This window comes from Peromyscus californicus, unplaced genomic scaffold, assembly GCF_007827085.1.
Source record: "Peromyscus californicus insignis strain IS unplaced genomic scaffold, ASM782708v3 Scaffold_4__1_contigs__length_199733344, whole genome shotgun sequence".
NCBI lineage: Eukaryota > Metazoa > Chordata > Mammalia > Rodentia > Cricetidae > Peromyscus > Peromyscus californicus.
In genome coordinates, this window is record NW_026294562.1 from 98335000 (window position 1) to 98345480 (window position 10481).

At 42.4% G+C, this 10481-nt stretch overlaps 1 protein-coding gene across 1 annotated transcript; it reads left to right on the forward strand.

Moving 5' to 3' along the window:
• The first annotated feature begins 214 nt into the window (after positions 1-214).
• LOC128094538 (tripartite motif-containing protein 30A-like) lies at positions 215-10151 on the forward strand. The gene is given in 8 exon segments (XM_052712952.1): positions 215-631; positions 2887-2982; positions 3604-3834; positions 6897-6919; positions 8556-8587; positions 8590-8655; positions 8933-8959; positions 9197-10151. Coding segments are annotated over 8 exon segments (1491 nt in total). The 3' UTR covers positions 9796-10151.
• The last annotated feature ends 330 nt before the right edge of the window (positions 10152-10481 follow it).

The window sequence follows — 10481 nt, forward strand, 5'->3', positions numbered from 1 at the left end:
GACATAATGCTCCTTTAGCCATGTCACTCAACTTCTGTCCCTATTTCTCTCCTGTATTCTTTTCCCTTATCATGGAGGTCACTGTTGATGTCTGCACAGTGTCCATGCTGATTTTCCCTTTCTTACTTGTCCCCCTTTTCCTCATTCCAATCACACAGGTACCTGAGCAGAAGTGTCAGGAGTCAGGAGATACAGACACAGGATCACAGCAAGAATGACCTCATCAGTCCTGAGGACGATCAAGGAGGAGGTGACCTGTCCTATCTGCCTGGAACAGATGGTAGAACCTGTGAGTGTCGATTGTGGTCACAGCTTCTGCCGAGCCTGCATCACACGGAACTATGAGACAAGCGAAGGCAAAGAAGGGGAGGGCATCTGCCCTGTGTGCCGAGTGAGTTACCTGTTTGGGAATCTGAGGCCTAATCGACAACTGGCCAACATAGTGGAGAGTCTAAAAGAGTTCAAGTCCAGAACAGAGGAGGAACAGGTGAATGTCTGTGCACAACATGGAGAGAAACTCCAGCTCTTCTGTGAGAAGGACATGGTGGCCATCTGCTGGCTTTGTGAGCAGTCTCAGGAGCACTGTGATCACCAAACAGCTCTTATTGAAGAGGTGGCCCAAGAGTACAAGGTAAGAAGTGGGAGGGTGTGGGACACAGAGCAGGAGACAGTAACAGATGAGGAACCTCCACTTGGTGTGACAGGTCAATAACCTGGACATCATAGACTCAAGGCTTGATAATCATTCCATCCTTTCCTACCTTCAGAGTCCTAAAAACACATGATGATTTATTCGAATTAATTGTATAAGAATCGCCTTGCCGGGCGGTGGTGGCAAACACCTTTAATCCCAGCACTCAGGAGGCAGAGTCAGTCAGATCTCTGTGAGTTCAAGCCCAGCTTGAATTCTGGGCTACAGAGTGAGTTCCAGGACAGGCTCCAAAGCTATACAGAGAAACCCTGTCTCGAAAAAACCAAAAAAAAAAAAAAAAAAAAAATCTTCCTGGAATACAAACAGTAAGATAGAAAAAAATGTCTTGGAACTGTCCCTGTGAAGTTGAGTCAATGACCAAGAAAAGCCAAGTGCAAGTGCAGAACTGCTAATTTATTATGTATTTATCTTCTTTCAATGTTTATGTCAGATTCATTCATCTACCTAAAATCCAGCCTAGTGACATCAACAATGGAGTTAGTAAATGACTGACAGACAGCAGCAAAGAAAATGTGTATGTGGCAGTAGAAACATAGGGAAAGAGGGGAAAGAACTCCATAATGAGATACACAGAGGCAAGCTCTGTGTTGGGTCTTTGTTTTCTGTTGTTTGTTTGTTTTGAGCCCACATACAAACTCACAAACACAGTCTGCAGCATGCACAGGGCCTGCAGGGGTCTGCATCAGATGGGATCCTAGAGCTTGAAGAAGTGGACACATACCCCCACCCCAAATCCAAAAGCAATCTCCAATTGATAGCTACTTATAAATGAAAAGTTACTTTTCCCTAGGGCAGTCTCAGTGGGGAAATAAACCATTCTTAAGGACAGGTCCCATGCCCAGCAGTGGATGGATGACCACTCAAAATGAACTGAACTCACATTTGGAGATTCTTTCTTCACAATGTTAAGTCTGGGCTGTAGTGATTATTGTCTTATTATTCCTTAAACGACTGTTTGTTTTCTTTTTTGGGGGGTAGAGGGAAGAGAGGGGGTTTTGAGGCAGGGTTTCTGTGTGCAATAGCCGTGGATGTCCTGGGAACTTACTTTGTAGACCAGACTGGCCCACAAACTCACAGAAATCTGCTTGCCTCTGTCTCTTGGGTGCTGGAATTAAAGGTGTGTGCCAGGAAGCCCTAAACTGGTTATTTCCTAACAATAGACATAAAGGGTGTGGATCTCAACGGGAGGGGAGGCAGGGAGGAGTAGGGGCAGGGGAATCTGTAATTACAGTATATTGTATGAAAAAATATATTTTAGTACAGGAAAAATGTTAACTACAGAAATAAAAATTTATTTATTTATTTTGTTTTTTTGTTTTTTCAAGACAGGGTCTCACTGTGTAGTTTTGATGCCTATCCTGGATCTCTCTGTAGACTGGTTGGCCTTGAACTCATAGAGATGCCCCTGGTTCTGCCTCCTGAGTGCTGGGATTTTTTTTTTTTTTTTTTTTTTTGGTTTTTTCGAGACAGGGTTTCTCTGTGTATCTTTGCGCCTTTCCTGGAACTCGCTTTGGAGACCAGGCTGGCCTCGACTCACAGAGATCCGCCTGCCTCTGCCTCCCGAGTGCTGGGATTAAAGGCGTGTAACACCATCACCACCACCACCAACACCACCAACACCACCACCACTGCCCCATTTAGGAAAAAAAATTTTTATTAAAGAAAAAGAATGTGCAGGTGGCCAGTGTGGTGGTGCATGACTCAATCCCATAACCCTGGAGCTTATGAGTTTGAGGGTATACAGGTCTACACAGAAATTCCAGGCCAGCCAAGGCTACATAGTAAGACCCAGTTTAAAAAACAACACCAATTCGGGTGTCAATTTCCAGGTATGTGGTGTGTGTATGTGTGTATTTTTATATGAAAGGTCAAAAAAACTAACAGTTATTCCCGTTCTGATGCTACAATCAAGTATAGATTTGTACTTGGGTTGATTGACTAAGAGAGATTTCTGTTCTTTGTCTGTATGAACATTGTATGTGTAGGAATAGGAGAATGGATTGAGATGGAGACTGAAGATTTACATACTTTATGTACAAAAATCATGGCACCAGTTTAAAAAAGACAACAGTCTTAGGTTTCCTGCCTTTCCAGAAAGGTTTCTTGACCTTTAGTTAAAAACAGCTTTCCTACTAAGCACACATCTTGACTCTACTATAATTCCTCTCCCACAGGGGAAGCTCCAGGCAGTTCTGCAGGAACAGAGGGCAAATCAGAAAAGATGTTATGAGTGGAAAGATGACCTTCAAAAGGAGAAAATTTTCTGCAAGGCAAGTGGTGACCCTAACTCCTAAGGAAGTTAGGCTGATGCCTGGGAGGAACCTGGGCAAGAAGCTCCCTGGTTCTTCATTCCCCAGTAGTTGATGAGTACAAGAGGCCTTGATTAGTCCTCTCTACCTGTTCCTTGGAGCTGGGCTGCACACTGAGTGCATCACAACTGAGCCTGGTTATGTGGGGAGCTGACACCATGGAGGGGGTCTGGAGAGAGTGGGCACTGAGTCCTGGATCTCCTGTGGTGCTATCTGCAGCTATGACTGTTGGGGAAGATGCTTGGGAACAGGCACAGTTCTATTCTTGAGGTTTAGCTTCTCTCATGGGTTCAGGTGGAATGAGGAGATTTACAGGCAGGAACAGGAGTCTGGGGCACCTGTGTAAAAACTGGGACACACCAAGGCATCCCACTTTGGCTTAGATGGCCTTAGTAAAGGTGACCTAAGATCTTTGTTTTGGAATGTCATCAACAGACACTGAGAGGGGACACATGCTTCCGTAACAACCTTCCCTTCCCAAGCTCACTTCCCTGTGAGAACTCCCCATCAGAACAGTGTTTTTCTGTCTTCCAGTCCCATTAGGATAGTCTGAATTCCTCTCCTTTTTCTTTATACCTGAAGAACCAAATAAAGGGTTATGTACAAAAAGTTCAGAAGGAGTTTAAAGGACTTCGGGAATTCCTGGACTCCAAGGAGAAGAATGAGGTGCAGAAGCTGAAGCAGGAGGAGGAAGACATTATGAACAGCCTGGCAGAGTCTCAAAGTGAGGTAGTGAAGCAGAGGGAGTCAGTGAGAGACCTCATCTTAGATGTGGAGTATCACTTGCAGTGCTCAACCATGGAAATGTTTCAGGTAAGACTGCAGGAGGTCCCAGCATCTGACAGTCAGGACCTGGAAGCCATTTCCCTCCCTCTGTGCTGCGGTGACCTTCCTGGTGGGGACAGTAGGGCCCTCTGGGCCCTCCCTGAACTCTGTCCTAAATCAGTTTCAGAGCCTGGGGAATCATTGCATGCATGGATAGCAAGGGGAAATTGCATTTTTTAGTTTATCAAGTATAGTATAAAAGCTGAACCTTGGAGAGAAGATCAATTGCATCATGGGTAGTTATTACCCTGCTGTAATGCTGAGCACATTTTCACCTGTCATTAGTAACTTCATCTGAACTTGAAATTAGTAGAAATTGTTCCTCCCCTCCAGTGTTTGGAGATTTTCATCTCCACTGCCTCTGATTTCATTGGTGTGGTGAGTGGGAGGGAAGTTACCATCCAAGATCTCAAAGTTTTCCCCGAATCTGTCTTCGAGTTGCTGAGATGAAAGGTATCTTCTTTTATCCTTACAGGCATAAAATTTGTATTGTATTTTATCTCTATCACATTTTTAAATAATGTAAACCAAAGTCATATTCTGGTGATGAATATCTCTGTAAGAATTTGTTTCTTTCATCTCAATTGTCAATGTTATAGACTTTGGTAGTTTTAGGAACTTTTCATACTCCTTTAATTTATTGGTTTCCATTGTGTTAATTTAATTGATTGAGAACACTCACTTATCACCTGTATTAGACAGAATCATACATATATGGCTAATCTAAGTAATTCGCATAGATACTAATTACAACCACCATTCTCTATAAGTCTGAAACTGTATCTCTTGACCAAAGAATCTGCCCACCTTTCTCTGCCTCCAGCCCCTGATGACCCAAATTCTAGTTTTACTTTTGTGAGGTCAATTTTTCTACATGATATATATTTAAATAATAACACTTAGTGTTATTTTTTCCTGTGCCCACCTGGTTTAGTATAACATAAATTCTCTGAGTTCTGCCAAGTTACCACAAATGGCAATACTTCTTGCTTTGAATGTCTAATATTTTAACATACATGCCTATCACATCATTTTTATGCATTCATCTGGTGATTAGTTCTCCAGTTGATTCTATTTTGTCTACTATGATAATGATTCAGTGGACATGAGCATACAGATGTCTCTATGAGGACAAGTTTGAGCATCAAAATTCACCTATAACTAGAATGATTAGTTCTCTCCAGAATTCTTTTTATTATGGGATCTACTTTTGTTGGCTTTTGTTATATGAGAGAAAGCCATGTGTAGCCAAGCATCTACTGCCTGTGATCCCAGGACTTGAGAACTTCTCATACACAGAGACAAAACCATGAGAAACATAGAACAATGAAAATGAAATATAAGCTTGCCAACCTAAAGCCAGGTATGCTGGATCACTCCTTTAATCCCAGCAATTAGAATGCAGAAGCAAATGAAGCTACCCTACAAGGCCATCCAGGTCTATATAATGACATCTAGGGCAGCAGGGTTACTTAGTGAAACCCACAGCTGGCAAAGGTGGAGATAGTAAGAGATTTCAGAATTTCCAGCTTTAAATGGAATGTATATACAGCATCTCTAATTTAAAGGCCCAGGGATCATTGCAGAAGGACAGAAAGAGTGTAAGAGTCAGAGGTGGTGGATGAGTATAAGGAAAACAATAACCTCTGCACATAGCTTAGCAGCAGCACATATCAACTGTGATTACCTGTGACACCAAGACCAAGACCTGTGCAAGTCTAAACCACACCACATTCTACTACGGAAAGTGGACTTTCTAAGGAAGTTCACTATACCACACCCAAGGAGCTACTGGCAATTATTAGCTGCTGGGAGGAAGGGGGTGACATTTCTCAAAGAATGTAACTTTAGTTAAAATCTGTCAATAACCAGTGGAATCCACACATGCCAGAACACTTGCATAGTGTTCAGTCTCACTCCCAGAACTGATGGCTAACTAACTGAGATGCCTACTTAACATATCAAAGTGGACCTGGTGGTTCAGGTTTTGATCTGTCCTATATAAAAGAGCCAAATTAATATTGGAAAGCAGAAAAAGGATAATTATTAATGTGGCCATATTTGGAAGATAGACATAGACATTTTAACAAAAAAAAAAAAAGAGGCAGAGGCAGGTGGATCTCTGAGTTCGAGGCCAGCCTGGGCTACAGAGAGAGTTCCAGGACAGGCTCCAAAGCTACACAGAGAAACCATGTCTTGAAAAAACAACAAAACAAAAACAAAAAACTCTATCTTCAGTTTCCCTAAGTGAGATCTAAGTTTAAATAGAGAGCCAAGGATATATACATAAGACGAGTCCAAGTCAAGGTGTAGTCCTGTCCATCATTCTCCCATCATTATCTGGGTTACAGTCTCACACTTTAGAGTGGTCTGGTAAGTAATTAAAACTGCTTGAAATCTTTTTAGGAGGCCAGTTCTCCCTCTAGCTGAATCTGATTTCCTTCTCCCAATGTGAGATTTCTGGAGAAGTTCCCTTGTTTGGAGGACAGGGGATTCCATTGTTTCAATTGTTTGTCAACTTGAGGACACATGTCTCTTTAGATTAACTTCTTTTCCTGCCAGGACATTAGAGAGAGAGAAGGAAGACACAGAGAGATGTGGTTAGTTGGTTTTAAGTATCAAAGATTCTAAGCTTCTGGTCCTTGTGACTTATTCATTACTAATATATTAAATTGTGTCTAAATCACTGAATAATTTAGAAATCAGCTTGTCAAAATGTTAGTTGCAAGTAAGGTAATGGATAGCTGACATGTGTTTAGGAAAAAGTCATGTATTTATGTGTTTAGCTGTACACACAACAAAACCTATGTAGGGTTTCAAACTATTCATCTTTGTTCTCCAATGTCTTGTAATATGAGACAAAAAATAGTCTATGAATTTACATATAAGTCAAGTAAAGAGCCATGCATCAAAATTATAGCATGTCTTAGAGAACTGTGAGTGACTGGCTTGATTCTCTTGACTTTGTCTCTGGGGCCAGTGAGAGTGTGAGCAGGATTTGTAAGCACATGCAGAATATGTTATTAACTACATTTTCTCCTTCTCCCTAGGGTGTGAATTCTGTCCTAACAAGGTATGTTTTGGCTGATGGGAAAGAATAGCCCTATTGTGTGGTGAGAATTATTTAATATCCAACATGAATCAGTGTCTCATGGGTTTGGGGGAATTTAGACAAAATGTTATTCTGAAGTTCGAGTAATGAGGAGGTGGGGAAAGGCAGGATCTGCCTGTTTTGTAACTATTGAGAAGAGATTTGATTCTCTTTTAGGGACTGGGTAATGGGGAGATACAGAGTCAAGCTGAGCAGTGGGAAGAGGCAAATGCAGCTGTAGGTGTTTTCAGACTCCTTGTGGTTCCATCATTCTGTCCATACTGTGTGCTTGTGTCTGGATCTGCATTACCAAGTACTTGATTCCTCAATTCATCCTAGCTCGGGCATGTCTTCTCTGTCTGCAATCAATGTTCACAATATTGTATATTAGGGGAATTCCTGTGTATTAGTGTTTCTCATGAGGACAGGAGAGATCCAGAGTTCCTCTGTGGTTGTACTTAGATTTTGCAAAACAGACGAGTCTGTGGGCACAACTGCTCCACGTGAACCACATATTTGAGAAGACTGACAAGCTGTGCCCTCCTATGTAAAGGGTCACACCCAGGCTGTCAACATCAGGCTCCTTCTGAACATATGGAGCTCATGTTATTATTAATTTGGTGTTTCTGTCTTCTTTGCCAAATTATGTCATTGTAACAAAAGTACTTGAAGAATCAGGAGAGGGACTAGAGAGATGGCTTAGCAGTTAAGAGCAGTGGCTGCTCTTCAAGAGGACTTGGGTTCAATTGCCAGCACCTACATGGCAGTTCACAATTATCTGTAACTCTAGTTCCAATGGATCGGACAAGCCCACACACACATGCAAAACACCAATGCATATAAAATAAGAATAAATAAATCATTTAAAAAAATGAATCAAGAGAATCAGAAGCTAGTCAAGAGTGTCCATATTGACAGCAGGGTTTGAAGTCTTGGCTTCCTCCAGATGGTTTTCTCAGACTCCATGACACTACTACCATGAGCAGCTTTTCTGCACCCGACTTTAGATAGTCCTTGAAAACTCATATTTCTATCTGTCTCTGTCTCTCTGTCTCTCTCTCTCTGTTTTGTTTTTCAGACAGGATTTCTCTGTGCAGACTGGGCTGGCCTGGAACTCACGCTGTAGACTAGGCTGATTCAGAGATGCTCCTGCCTCTGCCCTCTTAAGTGCAGGGATTAAAGGCATATGACTCTATGACTGGCCCACACATTATTTTTTAGCTACCTTGTTTGGTTTTTTTTTAAATTCACTAGCTCATCATGTCTTAAGAGGTCTGGAGAATGGGAGGAGGAGTTGGGGAGCATGTTTATACAGGTGAGGAGAGAGCTCCTGGGAATTAAGGCTTTCCCAACATCCCACAGCAAGTAAATGGGGGGGCTCATGAGTATGTCTCTCATGTCTCCAGAGTTAGTAGTCAACTCTCTCTCTCTCTCTCTCTCTCTCTCTCTCTCTCTCTCTCTCTCTCTCTCTCTCTCTCTCTCTCTCTTCACTTTCTCTTTCTCCCCCTCTCAGAATTCTCAGGAGAGCTCCAGGACATCTATGGTTAGAATGATAGGGAGGCAGTGGTGGTCAGAGGTCACACTGTCTGAAATGTGGAGGTCAATGTTTTGTCCCTAGGAGTCAGACCTTAAGACTGAAACGGCCTGATATGGTCCTGAGACAAGAGACAAGGCTCTTCCAAGCTCCAGTCTGAAAGGCATGCTGCAAGTGTTTCAAGGTGAGAGCAGCTACATTCTGTGGGTAACTGAGGGATTCTAGGGTGGCTGGGGTGCACTCTCTGGGAAGAGAGTGATGTTTCTGAACATGGGTTGAGGGACTCACAAAAGCAGATGATAGTGTATCCCAGTGATGTCATATTTAATGGGACATCATCATGGGATAAATCCCATGTTATATCATAATTTCTAAACCTTTCCCTAATCTGGAGAGGAGACTGAATTTTACGTTTTGATTCCTTTGCCTCCATTTAATGCTGTGAATTTTCATCCTTTCAGAGCTCATGGATGCTCAACGCTACTGGGGTAAGGAGAAATCACACCATCAGCCACTCTCTTCTTACTGTATTTAGACTTTCTCTTCTAACTCTCATGTGTCATGTTACTTCTCCCCATATACTTCTACCAATCTGCCTCTTCTTGACTATAAAAAGGATCCTCCAAGTTCCCGCTCACTGTCTCCTTAGGCTTCAGCTCCTTATATCACAAAAAAGGCTATACATTGCCTCTCATATGACTCTTATATGTCTCATTTTTCTGCAGTTCACGTGACCTTGCGTCCAGTACAGAGGAAAAGCATTGTCATTAATGTGGACAAAAGACAAATACATTATCGAAATGTTCATAGAGGAAGTTTGCAAGTGTCTTCAACCTATGGTTTGGGTGTCCTGGGATATCCAGCTATCCACTCAGGGAAACATTACTGGGAAGTATGCGTGTCTACAAGTGTTGCCTGGCTCCTGGGATTAAATGATGGAAGATGTACTCAACCCCAACCTCATTCAATGAATGAAATGCTCTTCAGTGTGAAATATAATTTTGAAGATAAAAAACATGTAAATTATCAGCCTAAATATGGCTACTGGGTTATAGGGATGAGGAACGGGTCTGTATATAATGCCTTTGCAGAGTGTTCTGTCACCCGCAATGCCAGTGTCTTGGTCCTCTCTCTGACTGGTCGTCCCCGTCGTGTTGGAGTTTTCCTGGACAGAGAAGCTTGTACTCTCTCATTTTTTGATGTTTCCAACCATGGAGCTCTCATCTATAGATTCTATGAACCTTCCTTCCCCGATGAAGTTTATCCATATTTTAATCCTATGGGATCTTCAGAGCCAATGACAGTATGTGGGCCACCTTCCTAAACCCTCACCCATAACTGCACAGTGCCCCATGTCTGATGTATCTCATATGCCTGAGCTCCCTGCAATCATCATAACTGTTTCTGCCTTTGCTCTTTCCTTTTAATAAACTTCAGGTCTCAATACAAACCAGCATGGATTCTTTTCCTTGACCCAGTTGCTTGTCTGGTTACAAGGCAATAATTCATCATTTCCCATATTCCCAAAGAAAGTGACTCTTTCCTCATTAGGTGAGGTGAAGCCTCTGCTAACCCCACTTCCTGTTTTGTGGTGCCACAGAGGGAAGGCAGGGCCTTGTGCATGCTGAGGAGGTGCTCTACCACTGAGCCACTCGTCCCAGCTCTGCCATGTCTGCACAAGCCCACTCCTGCCCCGACAACGGATGAAAGAAAGTTCTTCTCCAGCTTGTCTATTAGTTTTGAAACCTATATGCAGGAGTCTCTAGCCTAGGAATGAGCCCTTAGTGGTATGTCGGGTTAACCACAATGCTTGTGCTTCATCCAAACTTAAGAAGGAAACATCTGCAATGGTACCCACTAAGACTGAGTTCAGAGTACCAGGGTTCTATTCCTGCCACTCCACACAGCACTGTAACCCTGACTAACATCCTCAAAAGCCTATGTTTATGGAGTTTTACTTTTTGTTATGATTTTTTGTTGGGTTTGGTTGGTTTTATTTATTGTTTTTTA